The sequence below is a fragment of the Podarcis tiliguerta genome (genome assembly GCF_965153285.1).
Source record: "Podarcis tiliguerta genome assembly, chromosome: 17".
Lineage (NCBI taxonomy): Eukaryota > Metazoa > Chordata > Lepidosauria > Squamata > Lacertidae > Podarcis > Podarcis tiliguerta.
Genome location: NC_139550.1, coordinates 5,332,703 through 5,356,698, shown reverse-complemented (window position 1 = coordinate 5,356,698; position 23,996 = coordinate 5,332,703). Strand labels below are relative to the sequence as shown.

Genomic DNA, 23,996 nt, shown 5'->3' with positions numbered 1-23,996 from the left:
TGAGAACAAACAAGATTGTACAAAAACAAAATTGGGTGCAGGCCTGGCCAGGACATAGGTGTCCTGGCTGTGATGAAGGTGACCTGTGTGTGCGCGCTTGCTTGCTTGCTTGCTTGCTTGCTTGCTTGCTTGATTAACAGCTGTTGGGAACTTCAAGGTCCTTGCTCTCCCTTTTTATGGTCTATGTACTGGACCTGGAGACTCCAATAGAGAGCATTCCATGTCAAGAAGGAGGGCAAGTGGGCACCCTATCAAATGACAGAGCAGGAGTTACATAGAGCAGGGCCTTTTCACGGGTGGTCCCATTGTATGCCTCACTCTTCCCAGACCTGCTCTCTTTTGGCCTGCATTTTGGAGCTTTATAATTTAGGAAGACTTTGTAAGAACTGGTTGACAAGTCTTATCAGTTGCTGACATATGAGCGGATTTTATTTGCTGCTATTCTGGGCTTCTGGTGCACCAGGGTTTACACCAGTGTAATAGAGTTGGCCAGGATGCCAGAAGGGATACAAGTTATGAGCTTTCTCCATTATCTGCACAGCAGGGGGTGTTCAGTCAACAGTGCAAAGGCTGAGCTGAAGCATTCCCTGCTGGTTACCTGCTTTCAGCAATAGGGGGCGCTGTTTGGTAGTACCCAATTGGTTAGCTGTCAGATTCTAGAGCTCCCTATTGGTGGCTCTTAGGTAAATCACAAAATACAGAGTCCATTCATAAAACACAGTGTTCATTCATAAAGCAGTAACATAAATTTCCATTGCTACATATTGGGTGTATATTTCAGCTGTTGAACACACAAAGTTTATGGCCATGCTGTAGTGTAGTGCTTATGTGACTGTGAATAAAATGTGGCTGGGCTCATTGTCTCGGGGTTTGGGGGGGGAAGAGGTGACAAAACTGATTTCCAATAAGTGCCACCCTTTATTTCCATAACAAGTCCTTGAGTCTGTACTCTGAATGGTGACACCAGGGATCTAGAAGGTGCACGACTTGTCAGTCCAACCCCTGCACACTCTCATCAGGACTGACCTTAAGGCAATTTGAGCAATTCGGCAATTGGCCCAAAGGGGTCCCTGCACCAGGACAATCTGGATGGATTTTATTTATATCTATAAGATTTTGCAGACTTTAGCTGTGAACTGGGGCCCTACAAAAAAAAACAATCAAGTTGCGCCCCACTGCTTCAAATTGGGCCTTACTGGGTCTAATAGTTGCTTAGCCTGAGTTGCCCTGCCCTTGCATGAAGTCTTGGGTTTTCAATTTTGGGAGAGGGGAGACTGCGGCACTGGGGAGCAGGCAAGCTGGCGAGGCCCCCTAGACTTAGAGGCCCAAGTTGCCCTGGCCTCACATGAAGTCTTGGGTTTGCAATTTTGGGAGAGGGGAGACTGTGGCACTGAGGAGAGGGCAGGCTGGTGAGGCCCCCTAGACTTAGAGGCCCAAGTTGCCCTGGCCTCACATGAAGTCTTGGGTTTGCAATTTTGGGAGTTGTGGTACCTGCCCACGCAATTAGAATTGTGCTGTAAGCCATCCAAGGGTCTTAAAAAGCCAGAATCACCCCTGATGTTTTGCATTCATCCTGGCACAGGGACCTGTGGTCTTTGAGATGCTGTTAGACTGCAACTCCCATGAGCCTCGGCCAGCATGGCCTATGGTCAGGAATGATGGCAGCTGCAATCCAACCAGGGCCTTTTCAGTAGTGGCGCCCGCCCTGTGGAACACCCTCCCATCAGATATCAAGGAAATAAACAGCTATCTGACTTTCAGACGACACCTGAATGCAGCCTTGTATAGGGAAGCTTTTAATGTTTCATGTCTTATTGTGTTTTTGTTGGAAGCCATCCAGAGTGGCTGGGGCAGCCCAGTCAGATGGGTGGCATACTGATATTATTGTTGTTGTTGTTGTTTGTCACAAGTTCCCCATCACAGCATAAGTCCATAACAAGCAACAAATCTTTACTAATAGAGACATTCCGTCCTGACCCCTTCTGCTCACATGCTATCACTCTCAAAAAAAAGTGGAAGGAGATTTGTACTAACACGAACTCATCTAATTTCCTCTGACACAATATTTAAAAATTCATGTATGTAGCTGCAGGATGTGATGCTGCCACGACAGAAATATAGGTTAGGCATGGGGGTTGCAAAGGTTCACAGTGAAAATCCCCACCTCTTTAAGCCAGGCAGGATCAGGTCCGAACTTCTGCTCCTAGAGCAGCACCCGCACCCCAATTCTCCTTTCAACTTTCATAGGTCTGTACCCCAAGGCAGAGGAAACCGGTGCAAATTCACATTTTGCTTTTTGCTTGCTTGTAGTCATGAGCCAAACTAAGCACACTGCTTACATACAAAGGAGCCTCATATCAAAAAAGATCAGTGCTATTTCAGGTTTAGGAAGGGAATTGAGGGTAGGCAGGTTTAAAAGGAAAACATGATTATTATTCATTTAACCTTGCTATACATTTAACAGGCAGACATTCAGGCTAAAACAGGGGTCTGCAACCCACGGCTCCGGAGCCGCATGTGGCTCTTTTACACCTTTGCTGCGGCTCCGGGGCGGATACTAGTGAGGGGAGGAGGCGCTTTGTGCGCCCTGACACTCCCCACTGTGGCGGGCGCTGTACTGGCTGTGACGTCACATGGGGGCAGTGTTTGTGTTAGTCACGCACCGTCCCGATGTCACCTTCCCACCCGCTGTCAGATCGGAGGGCAGCAACGCGCATGCTTTAAATGTCGCAATGGTTTTGCGGCTCCCATGTGTTTTTTTCTTCGGAAACGGGTCCAAGTGGCTCTTTTTGTCTTAAAGGTTGCAGACCCCTGGGCTAAAACCTTAATTGGGAGTCTGTGTGAAGAGCAGACCAGATCATGGCAGGGAAGGGACTAAAATACCATTTTGTACTAAAGCCAGTTAAGGAGTGGAGATAGAAATGTAATAAATAAATACCGGCTAAGTAAAGAAATATGGGAAAACTTCTAAATAATCAAATATTCATTGTTGTAGGATCTACACTTTGGAATTCCATTCCCATTGATATGCTATATTGTTTTCAGCGCCAGCTAAAATGTATTTTGTTTAAGCAAGCCTAGCCATACATGTAAATTTCACGTGGTTTAACATGTAATTTCATTATATAATGCATGTTTTAAAACTGCTGTTTTCATTTTGAACATTTTTTTAAGGCGAGCTTGTTTTTAGCATCTGATTCTCTCAGTAAAGTTAATGTATATTTTATGGTTCATGTAAACCACTTAGAAATTTTGATGATTAGGCCATATGTAAAACTTTTTAAGTAAATAAAATTGCTAAAGATAACATGGTGCTGAGACTTGAGGTTCACCAGTGTGAGGGGAAGACGGATGCACAAAACACTTGTGAGCTTTGTCTGCCTCAGCTATCAACGGGTTCTGCACATACTCTGGACCATAGCCAACATATTAAAATATATATTGGAAACCTGCTGCAAAATATAGGCAAGCTCTTATCCAAAATTACTTTTCATTTAAGAGTTGAAAACTGAAAAAAAAAGAGAGAAAGGTAAAAGAAGCTCTATCGGTTCCCAATCCAGATTATTTTTATCTTTCATCTCATTCCTTCCCTTGGTATGTACCTTCTGTGATTAATAATGGAGCCATCTGATCCTGGAAAATAAATCTGTCAGCGGTTTTGTCCCATCACCTTCCAACAGGATGTGCTGGGACTTATTAAATGCACAACACATCAGTCACACTCTAAAAACACCACACTCCCCTTCGTTAAGCTCAATTGCCGGGGATGCTACCGAAGGCCTCCACACTCAGCACAGTACGTCCTCGCCGCCTTAGGGAAAAGGCTGTTCTGGAACAAACTGAGTGTTTCGCTGCCCTTGCTGAGGTGAAGCATTAGTAAGCAGGTGAACACATCCCTCAAAGAAAGCCCATTCGCATCCAGAGTCTGTAGAGGGCTCCACTTCCTATCAAATACAAATCCGATGCCGAAAACAGTGCAGCGTCTCTATTCAGCTGTGCCCAGAAACTCCACTGTCTACCTCGCTTCTCCTAAACCACCCTCAGGTCCACTTCAAGGACATTTTGCAGCCGGGTGTGGGGAAAAAACAAAGGGAACGCACACACACACACACCCTCTCCCCGCCAACAAGTCAAGTTGCCATAGTACCCAAGGCCAGCTGAGTTATTTTGGCACCCGAGGCAGAAAATCCCCCAACCTCCTCTCTTCCCAAGAGTACAAATACAAGGAGAATAAACGACATAGGTAACAATTTGCTGCCGTTTTCTGAACACCTAAAATCAGCCACCTGAGAATGCTCTGGCCCTTCTCCCAGCAAAAAAAGCAAGGAGTTGACCGGGGATCCTAACTGAATTTTCCAATTTGCTTCTCACTACAGGTGCTGGGTTGCCCCCAAGATGGGGGCAGGACGTCACACGTCACATGTGTGTCACATCGTGTGACGTCACACATGTCTTCCAATGTCCTGCAGGCTGGACCGGCACGACCTAGCAGAAAACTGTACTGGCCTGGCCTGCGCGGTGTCGAGAGATGCTGTGCAGGCCAGCGTAACCTCATGGCAGGCCACGCCACTCCCTCAGCATCTCCCAACCCCTCGCAGGCCAGGCCAGCCTTCTGTCGATGCCGTGCCACACTTCACTTGGCGGTTCGGCGTCTTCTGCTCCCTCACTAATTCTTAGCAGGGGGCTCAGCCCCCTGAATATTGAGGGGGCTGATGACACCTCTGCCCCCTAGAGTTGGTGCACCTGGTTCCGACCTGTTGAGGAGGAGGAGGAGGAGGAGGAGGAGGAGGAGGAGGAGGAAGAAGAAGAAGAAGAAGAAGAAGAAGAAGAAGAAGAAGAAGAAGAAGAAGAAGAAGAAGAAGAAGAAGTGTACCATTGCAACTGAAGCAATTTTTGAAGCAGAGTAGGGGCGCGGGTGGCGCTGTGGGTTAAACCACAGAGCCTAGGACTTGCCGATCAGAAGGTTGGCGGTTCAAATCCCCGCAACGGGGTTAGCTCCCGTTGCTCAGTCCCTGCTCCTGCCAACCTAGCAGTTCGAAAGCACGTCAAAGTGAGGGAAGGTAAACGGCATTTCCGTGCACTGCTCTGGTTCGCCAGAAGCGGCTTAGTCATGCTGGCCACATGACCCAGAAGCTGTACGGCTCCCTCAGCCAGTAAAGCGAGATGAACGCCGCAACCCCAGAGTCAGCCACAACAGGACCTAATGGTCAGGGGTCCCTTTACCTATGTTGGTTGGGACACAGAATCAGGACTCAGTTTCCCTTTCTGTATCACTGACTGGTGAGATTCCACATTGTTTTGCCCAGCAAATGTGTGCGGTCACAGGGTTCACAGTTAATGGGACTGGGGTTGATACTGCATGAGTTAGGAGGCCAGCACATCAAACTGGTACTTCTTCACATGCTCCTAAAATGATGACATCTGTATTCATTGACTTCTATTCAACATCAGAATTTTCAAATCTACTCAGGGCCTAAGAATTGTGCCTGCAAGCAGCAACTCCCAAAGGTAGTAGAGGATCACATTAGACTGCATGGCTGGATGTCTCAACACCTTTTTCTTTTGCCAGAAAAATCTGCGTGGAACTGCTCATTAAAGCAATGCACCATGTTTTATTGCCCCCAACAACAACTACAGCATGAGAAGTGCACCTCAAAATCCCTTCTGACATTGCAAGGGATCTTGGAGTGCAGTTTGGATCACTTGCTGCTTCATCCTCTTGCTGCATTGAAAGCTATTGCCACTGAAAGCACAGTGTATGGATTACACAGTCAGGCTGGCCCCATAGCTGATTTTAATGTTAGCAGGTCAGATTTCCTGGGTAAATGTGCATAGGATTGCTCTGTAAGCAATCTTGCCAGTGTTCTCCATGCCTTCCCACTACACCTTGGGTATAATATAGGCTGACTTACTTCAGGGGTCGGGACACGGGTGGCGCTGTGGGTTAAACCACAGAGCCTAGGACTTGCTTATCAGAAGGTCGGCGGTTCGAATCCCCGTGACTGGGTGAGCTCCCGTTGCTCGGTCCCTGCTCCTGCCAACCTAGCAGTTCGAAAGCACGTCAAAGTGCAAGTAGATAAATAGGAACCACTCTGGCGGGAAGGTAAACGGTGTTTCCGTGCGCTGCTCTGGTTCGCCAGAAGCGGCTTAGTCATGCTGGCCACATGACCCGGAAGCTGTACGCCAGCTCCCTCGGCCAATAAAGCGAGATGAGCGCTGCAACCCCAGAGTCGGCCACAACTGGACCTAATGGTCAGGGGTCCCTTTACCTTTACCTACTTCAGGGGTCACTACTATGGCACACAGAAGAATAATACCTGCTGGCACTGAGATGGTAAACGCTAAGCAGATTATGCAGCTGAAATGACAGAGCAGTCCAGAGGAGTTACTGGCGCTAGAAGGGCCCACTCCCTTACACTCTGATTTGGAAGGATGTTTAGGGAATGAGAATTGGCAGGGACGACTGCCCCATTGGCGTCACTCCTGTTTGCTTGTTTGTATCCTGCCAGCCATGCGGAGCTGGCATCAGGCACTTGCTTCATGCTGTGAAGTGACTTCCCTCACCCGCTATGTCTGGATGGGGCAGAAGAGAGCAAAAAGGAGCACCCCATTAATTCAGCTGGTTGTTTGTTGCCTGCCAGCCATGTGGAGCTGAAGGCAGGTCCTTATTTTGCCTATTGAATGGCTTTTCTGAAGGTGAGTTGCTTTCTCTACGTGTGTGTGATTGGCAAAGAGGCAGATATGTGTGCGGTGTGTGTGGAGGAGGGGCAGAGATGTGAATATGTGATCTATGTGTATGTTTGGTCTGTGTGAGAGGGAGAGGTGTATGTTGTGGAGCTGATACTGCATGGGTGTTTGTGTGGTCTGCAAAAGCGATGCACTTCTGTAGAGAGGGAGAGATGTGCATGTGGTTTGCATGTGAAAAAGAGAGGGGGGAGGTTTGTGTGGTCTTTGTGGTTTCTGTGTGTGTGTGTGAGAGAGAGAGAGATACACTTGGGTAGACAGAGGAGGCAGATGAATGTATGGCTGTATATATGGGAAGTGTGTTTGTATGAGTGAGTGTGAAAGAAATGTAAGTGTGCCTGATCTGTTTGTGCAAGAGAGAGAAAGTGGTGTAGCTGCCAAGTATTTTCCCCTAGTACTGGGGAAATATCCTTGTCATTGTTAGACGACAACAGCATCATTCTATGTGGGCAGCAGGGAATCAATATTGTGAGATCTTCACAATTGGGACAGGTGACTTCCCAAGGCAAAGCAACAACAACAGCAGTACAGTGCTACCTCGGGTTAAGTACTTAATTCATTCTGGAGATCCGTTCTTAACCTGAAACTGTTCTTAACCTGAAGAACCACTTTAGTTAATGGGGCCTCCCGCTGCCGCCACACCACCCTAGCACGATTTCTGTTCTCATCCTGAAGCAAAGTTCTTTACCCGAGGTACTATTTCTGGGTTAGCGGAGTCTGTAACCTGAAGCGTATGTAACCCGAGGTACCACTGTACTTTCTCTAATGTTGTGTTATGCCAGGACTCCATGGCAGCCATTTTGTGACCAGAACTCACACAGTACTTTCTCCAAATTTGAAATGTGCCCTCTGGTCCGAAAAGATTGGTAATTCTTGGTCTACCTTATAAAGATTATTGAGAGATAATATGCACAACGTGCTGCGACCACTTGAAATGTGCCACATAAATGTTTGTCATCATTATCAAGAAAATTGGCAAAATCACAGAAACACCCAAAACATGGATAATTGTATAAATTTATTGTTTAACAAAAGAAGACAACGTGTAAAATAAGTATATAATGTCTCCCCTTTCACCCCACCAAAGTAACATCACCGCCTGTCCTCATAACCATTCAGGCAGAAGTTTTGCTCATGTTCTCAATTTTGAATCATGTTAATTTTGAATCAGATACTTGTATCTTTAAATTTTAAATCTGGACGTGGTCTTTGCAGTATATGTTGAGGCATGCTTTGCTAAAATTTTGAATAATGTAATATATTCCATTGCTCTGTTTTTCACTCACTGATCACTTTTTTTAATATTGCAAGTTGAGTACCCTGTAAGAAAATAAAGCACCCAAGGACATACATAGAAAAGGCAAAGTAATAGAAGAAACCAATTTGATTGTTACAAATGGGGTGTGGGAGAGAGAGAGCAGAGTATCCTAAGTGCATATATAGTAAAAGTAAAGGGACCCCTGACCATTAGGTCCAGTCGCGGACGACTCTGGGGTTACGGCGCTCATCTCGCTTTATTGGCCGAGGGAGCCGGCATACAGCTTCTGGGTCATGTGGCCAGCATGACTAAGCCGCTTCTGGCGAACCAGAGCAGCGCACGGAAATGCCGTTTACCTTCCCGCCTGAGCGGTACCTATTTATCTACTTGCACTTTGACATGCTTTCAAACTCCTAGGTGGGCAGGTGCAGAGACCGGGCAAAGGGAGCTCACCCCATCGCGGGGATTTGAACCGCCGACCTTCTGATCAGCAAGTCCTTGGCTCTGTGGTTTAACCCACAGCGCCACCCGTGTCCCTTAAGTGCATATATACCTGGGTTTAAATTGCTAATATCAATGGTCAGTTTAGTTCCTTTCTTCCTCTTTGTGCTTCTCTTGTCATCCTAAATATTCTCCTGTCACATTCCTCCTTGCAAAGTCAAAATACTGGCAAGCAAACAAGCTTTGTAAGGTCATGTTGTGCCCATAAGCATTCATTAACGGAAGGGATTTCACAGCCAGGACTCAGACACACAGTCATTTCTGACAGCATTTAGAGTACCATTAGCATGCCGCCAGTATTAATTACTCCTGATAGGAGTATTTACTTGACCAAACACCGCAGCAGTGGTAATAACTCCTGTGGTATTAGGGAACCTATGGCGATATGAAAATACTACCAGCGGTAACCATTTCCATAACCATCAAGACTTAATTACACCCATGATTTAGCAGGAGTATAATTAATATGGGCGAAATTTGCAAATGAGTTAATTCTATCGGATATTATTCATCCCACCTGTAACAGTTTCAGGGTGTTGTTTTACTTTCGCAGCTCTGACTTTGGCCTCATGACTCAGGTTGTAATCAAAGATGGAGAACTTTTGCAGATATTGCTGAACTCTTACTCCCATCAGTTTCCAAACAGCGTCGCCAATGCTCAGAGATGATAGAAGTTGTAGTCCAACGGCATATGGAGGCTTATAGGTGTGGTGTATCAACAGTGCTATTTTTCTAGAAAAAGAGGTGCCGGAACTCACCACGAACGCCTCCCTTGTTCTCATATAATGGTTATGGTGCCCACCTGAGAGGTGCTGGAATTGAGTTCCGGAGAGTTCCAGCTGAAAAAAAAGCCCTGTGTCTCAGCCATATGAGGAACTCCTGAGTCTCCTCTCAGGAAGTGTACTGTTTAGTTTCAGTTCGGCATTAAAAGCAGCAAGGTTCCCCATCCCTGTTCTATAACTATTAATGGACATTGGGAATAATGGAAACAGGAAGAAGAGTGGATCACAGTCTCTGAGGGCTCACCTATATTTCCACTTGCCCCCATGCCTAGAAAGCAGTGGCGTAGCGTGGGGGGTGCAGGGGGGGCCGGCGGCACCGGGCGCAACATCGGGGGGGGGCGCTCGCACTTGCAGCTCTCTGCCCCTACCTGGCTCACTCTCTCTCTCTCACTGCAGTGCTAGCTGTGCGAATCCGATCCGAGCCGCCGGGTCGCCGCCCACTGTGGAGGGGAGGGTGCCAGGCGTGCGGTGCGGTGTGGAGAGAGAGCGAGGGACTATCTGGGGGAGGGACCGTGCAGCGGGGGGGGGGAATGCAAATTACTTGCCTTGCCCCGGGTTAGGGGGCGCAAATTACTTGCCTTGCCCCAGGTGCTGACAACCCACGCTACGCCACTGCTAGAAAGCATGGGTCTGAGTGGTTTTTTTGCTTGTCCTGTGCCTTCTAGAGACAGGTCTGAGCCGTTTTGCTTTTGCCTTTGCTCTCAGAAAACCAGCTCTTTGGCACGAAATTGGAACAAACGGCAATGCACAGAAACCCTGAATGGTGTTCATTCTGATTCAGTGCTAAACCACAGTTTTTCCCAGGGGAAAGCAGCGGGGGAAATGGAAGAGCAGATGAGCCCTAAAGTGGCCATCACACTATCCTCCTTTCTATCTATTCAGCTACATTCTGTGTTTACAGCATGTGTGATTCTGAAGGCTGTGTTCAACCACAGAGAGACAGTGTGTGTGATTCTACTAAATCAACCCGACACAGCTGTTACCTGTGAGAAAATTGCACTAATATTTATTTTATCACTTTTGGGGAGAGGTTAGAGAGAGCGGGAAGGAGAGAGAGAAAGAAATAGTAAGTCTTGAGAAGCCAAGAGCTGGCACCAGAAAGCCAATTGGCCAGTTTATTTTTACTGGAAATCTACAACCTGGAAAGTTTCTGAAGTAGAATGAGAGCACACAAAAGCTAGTTACGAAAAGCATCCTGCCAAGTGCCTTGTGGCAGTGCCAGCCTTGAGTCAGCCGTTTCCCCAGACTGGCAAAAACAAGAGCATTGAAACAGTGCTCTTAAGTGCTCAAAGCACCACACATACCTTATCTCAATGATCTTTACAAGATCCCTGAAGATTAGCCCTGTGGCCCCCATATGACAAATGCAAATTGAGAAGAAAGGGTGGGGGAGATGTTGGATGAGATTCATGAAGTTTGAACCAGGTGCTAACTCGTTCTTACAAACCAAGACTGTGCAAACGTTACAAAGTTTACTTGAGTAATATAATGCCCAAGAAGGTGAGCTGTTCATCCAGGAAGATTCCTGTTCAAATCTTGGCTCTGCCATGAACTTATTCATTGTCCACAGAGGCTCTTCCCCATCTTCAATATGGAGATTATAATATTGACCTACCTTACAGAGTTTTTGTAAGGGCCGCTGAGCTACCAATTTGAAACACTTTGAGCACACTCAAATGCACCATACGAAGGGATGGTGATGACAGAAGAAGAACTTTGAACACCACAGAAGTTCAGAATAAAACAAATGCCTTTCAGACCGGAGAGGGAGTAAGACATTTCAAAGGATGGAGAATGGGAGGACACATAACCAATCCCATCCTAGTTGTTGTTGTTGTTGTTTAGTCGTTTAGTCGTGTCCGACTCTTCATGACCCCCTGGACCAGAGCACGCCAGGCACTCCTGTCTTCCACTTCCTCCCGCAGTTTGGTCAAACTCATGCTGGTAGCTTCGAGAACACTATCCAACCATCTCATCCTCTGTCGTCCCCTTCTCTTTGTGCCCTCCATCTTTCCCAACATCAGGGTCTTTTCCAGGGAGTCTTCTCTTCTCATGAGGTGGCCAAAGTATTGGAGCCTCAGCTTCAGGATCTGTCCTTCCAGTAAGCACTCAGGGCTGATTTCCTTAAGAAGGGATAGGTTGGATCTTCTTGCAGTCCATGGGACTCTCAAGAGTCTCCTCCAGCACCATAATTCAAAAGCATCAATTCTTCAGCGATCAGCCTTCTTTATGGTCCAGCTCTCACTTCCATACATCCTCAGGCATCCCTAAATCGATGGTCAGACCTACATAATTCAAGTCACATAACAAAAGAAGAGGCTGCTGGATTAGGCCAATGGCCCATCTAGTCCCGTATCCTGTTTTCACAGTGGTTGACCAGATACTTATAGGAAACCTGCAAGCAAGACTTGGGTGCAACAACATTCTGCCCACCTGTGATTTCCAGCAACTGATATTCAGAGGAATGGTGTCTCTGAAAGTGGAGGTTGACTATAGCCATCATGGCTACCAGCAGACAGAAACTGGTGCATGTACTCATCACCCCAGGTTTTCAGGAGCAATGCAACATGTCACCTGTTTACTCAACCATCTTGCATGCCCAAATGGGGAAGACAAGGGCAAGGAGATGACAATTGGTTTTCTCATATTATTTATTAAGAGTATCAGTGGGAGTCTGATGGTGTGCTGCAGAGGTGGAGAACCGTTTTTTAACCTAAGGCTGAGCAACCTTCTGCAGACCATATGGTGCTAATGGGTTTAGCCAGATCCAAAAACTTGTAGAGCAACTGGATGTGGCTCATTCTCCCTGGACCATGGACTGCATCCCAGTAATGCAGGTACCAGATATTCCTACACCTCTGTCCATACACAGCTCCACCCACGTAAGCAAGAAGCACTATTGCTGTTCAAGGACATATCCCAAGGAGAATGCAGCTGGTAGGGAGGAAGTCCAGAAAGGAGCAGCCTGGGGGGCCTGATAGAGAGTCCTGGAGGGCCACATTTGGCTCTGAGGCTCTGCATACCTCCTGTAGTGAAAGGAGCAACCACACACTGGTCAAAAGGTCTTTTGCTGCACAGCTATTGAGCTCCCAGGAACATCCACTGGCAACTCACTTGGTGAGCTGGGGGCAGTGACGGCAGGTGTCTCACAGAAAATTGACATCAGATTGCGCTCATTTTAGAGCTCTCCTTTTGCTTGTGCTCTGTGGTTTGTAAATGTTTGCCTCGCATTTCAGTGCTGCTGCTTGACATCTTCAAAGCTTCCTGTTTGTGACCTGTTCTTCCTGTTTCTGCTACACTTGCTACCTTCTGACTGTTGTGGCTTCCTGAATGCCCAGCCTTGCATTACTTCCATGACATCAACACCTTGCCTGGTTTTCCCTCTGAGCAAAACAGGCTAGTCCAGGGGCTCCCAAACTGTGGCCTGTGGACCACCCGTGGTCCACAAGCTTCATTCCGGTGGTCCACGGCATGTTCTCATTAACAGTCATATAGTTTTTTATTGCTCCTTTTATTTCTGATATTGTATTTAATTGCATTACAATGCTAATTCTGTGGAATTCAAACGGTAATGCAATAAACTGCAATATAAGAAATGAAAGAAGCCATTAAAAATGCAATTAAAAATCACACATCATCTAGCACATATCACAATTTTTCTATGACAGGGAGAAAAATCGTTAAATGGTCCACCAAGATCCTCAGCAATTTTCAAGTGGTCTGTGGCGATGAGGGGGTACGACTTGGGAACCACTGGGCTAGTTTACAGAGGCCAGGAGTGTGTTTTGAGAAGGAGCTGAGATGTTCTGGGTTCAAATGTATGTTCATCAGCGAACACACTAGATGGTTTTAGGCAAACGATACAACTTCCAGCTTCCCTCCTCCATCTTATGACACAGGTCATAATACCAGCCTAGCTTAAAGGTAAAGGTAAAGGGACCCCTGACCATTAGGTCCAGTCGTGACCGACTCTGGGGTTGCGGCGCTCATCTCGCTGTATTGGCCGAGGAAGCCGGCGTACAGCTTCCGGGTCATGTGGCCAGCATGACTAAGCCGCTTCTGGAGAACCAGAGCAGCCCACGGAAACGCCGTTTACCTTCCCGCCAGAGCGGTACCTATTTATCTACTTGCACTTGGATGTGCTTTTGAACTGCTAGGTTGGCAGGAGTAGGGACCGAGCAACGGGAGCTCACCCCATTGCGGGGATTCGAACCACCACCTTCTGATCAGCAAGTCCTAGGCTCTGTGGTTTAACCCACAGTGCCACCCGCATCCCACCAGCCTAGCTTACACAGTTGTAATAATGATTGAGACAGCTGTGGAGACCTTTGGGTAGTTGGGAAGAGTGCAATACTAATATCAAGTATTATTAAATAATGGGGGGGGGGGAGTTGACCATGGGATACTTGTAAAAAAGATTAAAAATTAATAGACTGAAGAACAGAACAAAATAATCTTCTAGGACTGATAGTATGAGGTGACTCAGGGAGCTTCATTTTTGTCTGGGGATTTGTATCCCTTGCCCAAGCCCGACCCTAGTCCACAACCACTCCAAATTCAGGAGTAGTGCTGAATTCCACTACAACTGGAGGCCAGGCCAGATTCCTGGAATTTAGTAGAGGCAACCCAATTTCTGGGTCAGCCATTTCTGAGAGGCCTTCCCTGAGAAGCCCTCCTAGCATGTTTTGGGGGCTGTGGTACTTCGTGGGTTGTAGGCTAGAAGCAGTTTGTCTCCAGGGTCTGCCAAAGCAAGAGCTTTGAAGATTTCCTACCACCCGAATCCAAAAATTAATTCCCAGCAAAAGTTTGGCTTCACTACCTGTGATGTTGCTGAGAAGAGCCATAAAATGGGAAGATGCAGCACTTCCACTGAGGGCCCCTCCAGACGGGTGTTTTAGTGCAGGTGCGTTCTTCAATATGCTGCTGACACAGCAATAGCGCATTAGTTGTGTGTCATTCTTCTTCAGTTTGTTCTGGGATGCTTCCCCTGTGCTACCACATTGTTGCTGTCTGGAGGGGCTACAGCATAACCAAAGCAGAGCAAAAACTAAACCGGAACAGCTATGCTCTAAAAAGTTGTGGGGTTTCAGGAGGAAGTTGTAGGATATGCACTGCTTGGAAATGAAGTGTTGTGACCACTCCACAACTTTTGCAGGCCCAAAGAGAATTGAAAGTAGGATTGTTTGTGACCCCTCTGACAGCATCTTGAGCACAAATGATCATAAATGTGCAAATAAAATGGATTTCTGTAGGCACCCTGCAAGTGACCTACAGATTTGCTTTTCTCCTTGCTCCATGCCCTCCTCACATCCCATACAGTAGGTCCCTGTTGAAGCAACTACAGAATTTTGCAGAGTAAGAGAATGTGACTCAGCCAATTTTGCTATTTTAGCTATTGGAGGCAGTGGCGTAGCGTGGGTTGTCAGCACCCGGGGAAGACAAGTAATTTGCACCCCCTAACCCGTGGATTTGCGCCCCCTAACCCTAACCCCCAGATGTTGCGCCCGGTGCGGCCGGCCCCCCCTGCACCCCCACGCTACGCCACTGATTGGAGGCTTCCTGATTTTGCCTGGACAGATTACAGAAGTTGCCCACGTTACAAGACCAGTCCTTTATCTTGCTCATGACTTCAAACCATATGCAGCTTTCTTCTGATATATTTCACGAGAAATGGGCATATTGTGCAACTATTCATTATTTTTTTCTGGGCATGGGTGGAATAGTTCTGCATAGCACCCAAATTGGCTTCAGCACGGGAATTGCAGTTTTTACAGAAACGAATAGTTCTCAGTGCCTTTGTGGGGTGGAGTTGAAGGAAGACTGATGTTGGCCCAACAGAAGCCATACAGAGCACTTCAAATTTAGGATCAGATGTACACTCTTTATGGAAAAACAAAAGTGGAATGATTAGGCAGTTTGGTTGAAAAAGTCCAGAGCTCAAACAATGAGGCAGCCGTATAGGGTTTGTTCTTCTGTTCAGAACCCCCTCCCCCCCCCCCACTTATTTTGTACGCTGTGTTAAACTTCAAAGACCAGAAAGAGAATTAGCAAAGAGGTTGTGGCCACATAGCAGACAGAGAGCCCAGAAGCAAAAGGACAAGGTTTTCCTAACATGAAAGAAGACCTCCCAAATTTCTCCATATCCAACTCTTTCATGACAGAGAATTTGCACCGGAGTTATTAAAGGAGTATTGAAAGCTGCCTTATACTAAGTCAGACCATTAATCCATCTAACCATCATCCATCATCCCTAGCTAGCAGAACCAGTGGTCAGGGATGATGGGAATTGCAGTCCAAAAACAGCTAGAGACCCAAGTGTTTTCCAGACTTGGGTCTATAGCTGTTTTTGGACTATAATTCCCATCATCCCTGACCACTGGTTCTGCTAGCTAGGGATGATGGGTGTTGTAGCCCAAAAAAACAGCTGTTTGGGAAACAGAAGTTTGGGAAACAGTGGTCTACACTAACCGGCAGTGGCTCTCCAGAATGTCAAGCGATCCTCCCTGGAGATTCTGGCGGCTGAACATGGGACATTCTGCATGTAAAACAGATGTTCTGCCACTGAGCTGTAGACCCTTTGTAGAACCTCCTCTTTTTCTTTTCTTTTCTTTTCTTTTTTTGATGGGGTAACCTCCTAGACCATAAAGAAGGCTGATCGCCAAAGAATTGATGCTTTTGAATTATGGTGCTGGAGGAGACTCTTGAGAGTCCCATGGACTGCAAGAAGATCAAACCTATCCATTCTTAAGGAAATCAGCCCTGAGTGCTCACTGGAAGGACAGATCCTGAAGCTGAGGCTCCAAAATTCCTCATGAGAAGAGAAGACTCCCTGGAAAAGACCCTGATGTTGGGAAAGATGGAGGGCACAAGGGGAAGGGGACGACAGAGGACGAGATGGTTGGATAGTGTTCTCGAAGCTACCAGCATGAGTTTGACCAAACTGTGGGAGGCAGTGGAAGACAGGAGTGCCTGGCGTGCTCTGGTCCAGGGGGTCATGAAGAGTCAGACAGGACTAAATGACTAAACAACAACAATCTCCTAGAGCAGCAGATCTGGAGGCAAGTTAATATGAAACCTAATCTCAACACTTACCCATACAAAGACACTCCCCCCCCCCAGTCATCAGTTTTTTAACCATGAGCATTTCAGACGTACCATCCTCACCAGAGCCTCAAAGTACTGCCCTTAATTTCTAGCCTTATGAACTCACAAGAGAGCTGCAGTTTAAATACAGTGAGGAGAGAGGAATAAACTTACCAAAGTAGACTGGTTTTCCACACACGGGGCAATATGAAATCATCGTTCGTCTTCCTTCAGGCCCCTCTCGACGCTCCTCAGCACCGTCTGAATCAACAGGAGTCTGTTCACTTGGACTGACAGGAAAACCATGGCTGGGCCAGGGCGGTGAGCAATGTGCTCTGCACTTTCAGTCAGGATGTTGTGGTTATAAGTAAATGAGCGAGCACATTGTTGTGTTAGTGACAGGGCTGAGGAGAGGGAAGCAAGCAAGTAACTTCTCATTTAAACAAAGGTATTGGCCTTTCGAGTCTGATTTTGCAACAGTAATCCATGCTTTAAGTCACATCACGTTTAGATTACTGTGATGCGCTCTTCATGGGGCTACCCTTGAAGAACATCCAGAAGATTCAGTTAGTGCACATAAACTAGATTCTGGCTTAGTGGAGTGTGTAACCTGAAGCGTATGTAACCTGAAGTATATGTAACCCGAGGTACCACTGTATTACAGTGGTGCCTCGCAAAACGAAATTAATTCGTTCTGCGAGTTTTTTCGTCTTGTGAATCTTTTCGTCTTGTGAAGCACCACTGTGCATTGACGGTTTCCCATAGGAATGCATTGGCGGTTTTAAAAATAGGCGCAAGATGTTTTCGTCTTGCAAAGCAAGCCTATAGTGAAATCCGTCTTGCGAAGCAACTCAGAAAACGAAAAACTCTTTCTTCTTGCGAGTTGTTCGTCTTCCGAGGCATTCGTCTTGCGAGGTACCACTGTACAATATTCAAAGATCTGTACTTCCCTTGGAAGAGGCATTAACTGTTAAACCGTTCTGCAAATTGTAGTTCTCTACGGGGAATATGGTCGTCTAACGACGCTTAGCACCATGCACTTCCCAGCGTTCTTTGGGGGGTGCCATGACTGTTTAAAGTGGTATGATAGTGCTTTAAATGCCTAGCACAGAAGGGGCTTAACTCAGGGGTGGCTAACCTGTGGCCCTTTAGATGCTGTTGAACTTCAACTCTAATCAACCTTGACTATGCTGGCTGGGGGTGATCAAAGTTGGAGCCCAGCATTTGGACAGCCTTAGGTTTTCCTACCCCTGTTCATAAATTCCTTCCCATTTTTTAAAAAATTCAAAAAACATTTATTCAAAAGTTACAATACAATACATGTTCAATCAATATAACCCTTCCACAGACACCTCAGTGATGATGGCGGCATTAAAATATACTGTTCTTCTTCAATAAAAGAGAAAAAGGGAGACCAGATCGTGTCAAAGGTATCATTTTTTGGAAATTCCTTCTCCAATAGTATGTGAGGCGTTCTGATGCTATTAAACCCAAGCCTCTATTGGTGTTTTAGAAGTTTCCTTTCATTGTTGGGCAATAATTAGTCTAGCTGCTGTGATCAGGAAGGAAATTAATTCTTTAGATTTAAGGGTAGAATGTGGGATCAAATCTAATGATAAAAAGGCAAGTGATAAATTAGGAGGGATAGATTGTTTAGTGATTTTGGAGGTCAGGTTAAAAACTTTCCCCCAAAAGGCTTGGACCATGGTACACTCCCATCAAAGATGAAAACAGGAACCTCGTTCTCCACAGCCTTCACAACATAATGGTGAGCTTAAAGGATTTATATCTGCAAGGGGGTTCAATGCCGCCGAAAGATATTTTTAAGGGAAATTTCCTGGAGGTGAGCCGAAATTGTTTTAAAAGATGGATTTTGCCATATTGATTCCCGTGCTTTTTCACTTACTGAAATTCCTGTATCTGTTTCCCATCCCAGAGAGGAGGGTTTCATAACACAACAGAATCAACACCCAGCTGGTTAACAATAGTATAATCCTCCCCGCTGTGTAACAGGACTTTACAGATAACCAGCTTTGTTTATGTGTGTGCTCCGCTTGATAGATGGTGGAGTGTATTCACCCTACCTTGGAAGACTGGGCTGAGCAAAGGGTAAAACTGACAAATGGGGAGTTGGTGGGAGGCAGCAGGAGGCCGAGGCAATAGTGAAACTGAGTCCATCAGTGTCTATTTGCGATTTGCATATGCTGCAGTGAAAGGAATGTAGCAGCTGGTGACAAAGCTAATGAGCCATAGTTATATAATGAAAATTAGTTTGCTCTCGCAGAGAGTATAGCTGAAGTCAGGCTAAACCTGCAACGCCTTAAAGGTGTGTGTGTTCCCTCCAATACATGGCAATGCAGCTATTCCTCCCCCCTGGTATCAAGGCTGCCTGGAGGGCCAAATGAGAAGATGCCTCAGAGTGATCTCTACTGGATCACCTTCTTTTAAATAGCTGTCATAGGTGCAAGCGGATGGGATTAGGACTATGGCACTGAGAGAGAGGGAAATAATGTTTTCCTTCTGGACTGTGTAAATTTCCTATGTGCAAGTATGCGTGCGTACACATGCTTGCCACATTTGGGAAAATGGACAGCGCCTGTACATCTTCCTTAACAGGAAAAATGGCAGCTTGTGAGGAGAATGAGACTATAGCTTGAAACACAGCAAAGCCATCCCCCCCCCCCCCCGCTGTGTTTCAAGTTGCATTTTTACAATTGTTGTGCACACCAGAGAGGGGCTTGCATACCCTCCAACATTTTTCTGGTGAATTCAGAGGTGTCCTATTCAATACTGCTACTAATGCTACTACTGCTGCTGCTGCTGCTGCTGCTACTAATGTTATTATTTATACCCCGCCCATCTGATTGGGTTGCCCCAGCCACCATTAAACATGAAAAAACTTCCCTATACAGGGCTGCTTTCCCGTGTCTTCTAAAGGTTGTATAGTTACTTATCTCCTTAGCTTGGGGGTCACATAACTCCACACCCTCCAGCATTTCTCCAATGAAAATAGGGACGTCCTAAGGGAAAGTGGGTGGGACGCGGGTGGCACTGTGGGTTAAACCACAGAGCCTAGGACTTGCTGATCAGAAGGTTGGCGATTCGAATCCCTGCAACGGGGTGAGCTCCCGTTGCTCAGTCCCTGCTCCTGCCAACCTAGCACTTCGAAAGCACATCAAAGTGCAAGTAGATAAATAGATACCACTCCGGCGGGAAGGTAAACGGTGTTTCTGTGTGCTGCTCTGGTTCGCCAGAAGCGGCTTAGTCATGCTGGCCACATGACCCGGAAGCTGTACGCCAGCTCCCTTGGCCAATAAAGTGAGATGAGCGCCGCAACCCCAGAGTCAGTCACGACTGGACCTAATGGTCAGGGGTCCCTTTACCTTTACCTTTAAGGGAAAGTGGGACATTCCAGGATCAAAACAGAAACAGGGGTGGCTTCTGTAAATACAGGACTGTCCCTGGAAAACAGGTACACTTGGAGGGTCTGGGTTTGGGATGTCTTCACCTGATGAGCATTACCTGATTTGTCTGCTATCCCCTTCAGCCCTCCAATCCACAGTTAAGCTGTTAACTGTGAATGTGCTGCCATCTGCACATGTGCAATGACTGTTTCAAAGGTACACACCTCTGCTTAGCTGTGGCTTACATTTTTTGCACTGGAGGAAAGATGGTTTGAGGGGGAGAAGAGCCAGTCTGCTGATGAGGCAAGGTGAAGCACCCACCTCAGGTAGTGGAAGTGAAAGAGGTGGTGCCCCCAACTGCTTCCACCACTGCCAGAATGCCCCCCCTCTTGCTGGTGAGAGGGAGGTGGTCCTGTGCATAAGGTAAAGGTAAAGGGACCCCTGACCATTAGGTCCAGTTGTGGCCGACTCTGGGGTTGCGGCACTCATCTCGCTTTATTGGCCAAAGGAGCCGGTGTACAGCTTCCGGATCATGTGGCCAGCATGACTAAGCCACTTCTGGTGAACCAGAGCAGAGCATGGAAACGGCGTTTACCTTCCTGCCGGAGTGGTACCTATTTATCTACTTGCACTTTGACGTGCTTTCGAACTGCTAGGTTGGCAGGAGCAGGGACCGAGCAACGGGAGCTCACCCCATCGCAGGGATTTGAACCGCCGACCTTCTGATTGGTTAACCCACAGCGCCACCCACGTCCCTGGTCCTGTGCATAGTGCTGCATAACAATGAATATGGGAATGAAAACATTAATATTAATACAAAATGCATTCTGTTAGGGGAAATGGCTTGCAAAAAATGTGTACACCACTCCAACTGCATGCAGAAGGTGGAATTGACCCTAAAATTCAGATTAATTTTTATGAGGGTTTTTAGAAATTGCTGCAAAAATCTGGAAAACTGAATTTAAGATAGGGAAAATGAGAAACTGAGAGAACTGACATTGACAGATCCTTCCAGCTGTAGTTGTAATATATATTTGGGGTATTTTACAAAGTTCTGTTGGCTTTTTTGCCAATGGACGGAACATCATGACTCAGATCTCCTCCACCCCCAGCTCTTAAACTAACCAGGAAAATTAATTGGATAGATATGTTAGGATATTTCCGTTCCACCTTAAAAGGGAGCAGGATGTTTGTGTCACAGCCTGCGTATTTCCTGTTTCACAGGATGTTTCTGTTGTGTCTTTGCTTTCGTTCCTCTCTCTGTGCCGGAACACTGAAGCAGGCAGTCATGTTTTTCTTTGTTCTGATCAACGCAGAAATAAACTTGTAAATAATGCTCTCCTGAGTACATCTTTCACTGTGCATTATCTGCTGATAGAGCGTGCATAGGCTCTCGAATGTGGCAAGCTATTTCTGGAGCTCGTGTCGCTAATTGCTGATACTGCGTGTCTACGGGAGATCGATGGACGTCCAGAGACGACGTGGAGTCATGATGGACTTTGTCTGTCTGGCAGTATCCCAACAAGATATTCCCCCTCCCCTTAAAAAATGTCATATTGATTCTTTCTCGTATATTTTTCTTCACTGTCTTAACAGCGTACACATGCATTTGCCTGGTCTATGTCTTGGTCTCCTTTTGGTCTATGTCTTAAATAAATAAGTTTTTCCCTCCCCTCCCCCAATCCATTATTTTAATAGCATGATCAAGATCCTTCCAGGTTCCAGCAGCCCTAGTCAGCATGGCCAATGGCCAGGGATGATGAGAGATGTAGTCCAGCAATATCTAGAAGGCCATGGGATCCCTAGGTCTTTTAAGGTCCTCAATGGCACCCTCAGCTCATACAACATGAATCCAATGTGACACTGTTCGTTCATCAAAAGGGCCTTTCACACCTTACACAAAGGCAAACTTTGATTTCCTCTCAAAGGGAAAGTTAGGCAGGGAGCTGTAGCCATCATGATACCTTGCAAACATAGTTTTGATACCTTGATACCTTGATCATGATACCTTGAAAAACATGTGTTTGTTCAGGCTTGCTATAATTTAAGACATATCTCAAGAGTACAACTGAAAAATAATAATTACCGTATTTTTTGCTCTATAAGACTCACTTTTTCCCTCCTAAAAAGTAAGGGGAAATGTGTGTGCGTCTTATGGAGCGAATGCAGGCTGCGCAGCTATCCCAGAAGCCAGAACAGCAAGAGGGATTGCTGCTTTCACTGCACAGCGATCCCTCTTGCTGTTCTGGCTTCTGAGATTCAGAATATTTTTTTTTTCTTGTTTTCCTCCTCCAAAAACTAGGTGCGTCTTATAGAGTGAAAAATGTGGTACTTAGTGTCCCTGATACTTCTAAGGACAAGGCTCATCCTCTGCCCTTGCTTTTCTTCTGCTTCAGATATGCCAGGCTACGTGAATGGGCAGAACTGGCACAGTCCAGCCTGTCTCTTGCTCCCCCTACCTCTACCGCACGTCCGGCTTTGAGTACAGAGACACTGACTCAGACCCTCTGAGGGCTACAGATCAAAGGGGAAGGTGACATTTGAGCAGGTAAATATTTTGCCAGAGAGAAACATTGAATATACATGGGCTGCCCCTAGCTCCTACTCTCCTGGGATGCTGGCTTGATTGATGTATGCAGCTGAGCAGAAAAGGCTAATAGCCTATTGCTTCAGAATTTACGGTTGCCTAGAAACCTTCCCTTTGTTGTTTCTCCTTCCTGGCAGTGCTTAGCTCTAGGACTCTTGAGCAGCTTACCTGATACATGGCTCAGGCAAGAGCCTGCCAGCCTCTTAAGTGGCCCTCTTTATTTTTCACAGCCCACCATTTCTGTAGCTCTGGTCTCTGAGCTGGTGCATGGTTACCGTGGGAAGAGAATGCTAAGTAGATCCTTCCTCCCTCCAAGCAGCAAACAGCACCAACGTATCTAGAGCTGACCACAATATTTGCCTTCCGAAATATGTTTCCTCAGTTTGGGGTGGCTAATATTCTCTTGGATACATGCAGAATATTTTCTATTCCACGAGTCGGGCCCAAGACTGAGCACGAGAGGGATGCCGTTCCCAGGAATCTCCCTCTGGAGACAGGGATGGAGGAGAAATTGGGTTTGCTTTGCATTTTAATGCATTTTACCTCATTTGCACTTCCTGGAACAGAACACCAGCCGAAACGCAACTCTGAAATGCGTACCTCTCTGAATTTTGCCATGCTGTTCTCCAGTAATAAGAAAAAGCACGTCAGTGCATAGGTTAGGGGCATCAAAATGCATATATTAGGGGAAACAGCTTGCAAAAAAATGTGTATAGAAAGAAACGTGCACCAAAAATCCAATGGATTTTCATGAGGTTCTTTTTCCTCAAAAATTTGCAAAGTGCTACAAAAATGAGGCAAACTGAAGGTAAGACTGGAAAGACAACACACTAGGTGTTATGTACTGAGTTGAATAGGATCCAAAAGGCAGCAGTCTGATTGGTCCTAGAACAATAGGGTCCACAATGCAGCAGTCTGATTGGTCCACAGGAGCCACCCAATCCAGCTCCAGGTGGAAGAGAATCCGCAACCAGATTGGCCTACAGGAGAATCCTGGAATTAGCCAATCACGTGGGGCCCACTGTGTAAATAATGTATATAAAGCAGACATTCTGGGGGAACTTCCATTCCTCCTCACCACTATGAGCTGAATAAAGAGCATGAAATCCACTCTTGACTCTGAGTATATTTCACTAGGAAAAAGTGAAATTGACAGATTCATCCATTCCCTGGGGTAGGTGATTTTCATCAGTTCCTTCTTCCCCCTGCAGCCCACTGTGTCTCATGAAAAGTTCCTCTGGAGGGCTTGGGACATGCCAAGCGATGTAGGACGTGGCATGTGGAACTGAAGGAGTATTGGCAAAAAGTGCCTCTGTTTCTGCCAGAGGAAGCCTCCACTTTGATTAGAGTCCCTTCCATGAACAGAAAGAGTCCTTCCGTTTGTTGAAGGGCACATCGAGATCTAATTGTATTTGAGAGTTGACAAGCAGTGGTACTTAGTTCTGATTGAATCAGATTGTTGACATGCAATGGTGTTTGGAGTCAGACAATACTTCTCAAAGCCACCAAGACTGGATATCCATCAAAACACTGGATATCACACCTTGGCATCACAATCTTGCATTAAAAATACAAATTTCAGTTAGGAATTTTCAGAATCAAAACCAGAGTGGTGTAGTTTCAATTTTTGAATAGTT

At 46.3% G+C, this 23,996-nt stretch overlaps 1 protein-coding gene across 1 annotated transcript in view; it reads right to left on the bottom strand.

Moving 5' to 3' along the window:
- Positions 1-22,551, bottom strand: part of LOC310667854 (cysteine-rich protein 3-like) — a 39,857-nt gene extending 17,306 nt beyond the window's left edge. The window contains exons 1-2 of the mRNA XM_083420879.1: positions 22,528-22,551; positions 16,543-16,708 (exon numbers count right to left, since the gene is read on the bottom strand). Coding sequence (XP_083277005.1) covers positions 16,543-16,708; positions 22,528-22,536 — 175 coding nt within the window. The 5' untranslated portion in view covers positions 22,537-22,551. The remainder of the gene's footprint in view (positions 1-16,542; positions 16,709-22,527) is intronic.
- Positions 22,552-23,996: the final 1,445 nt, after the last annotated feature.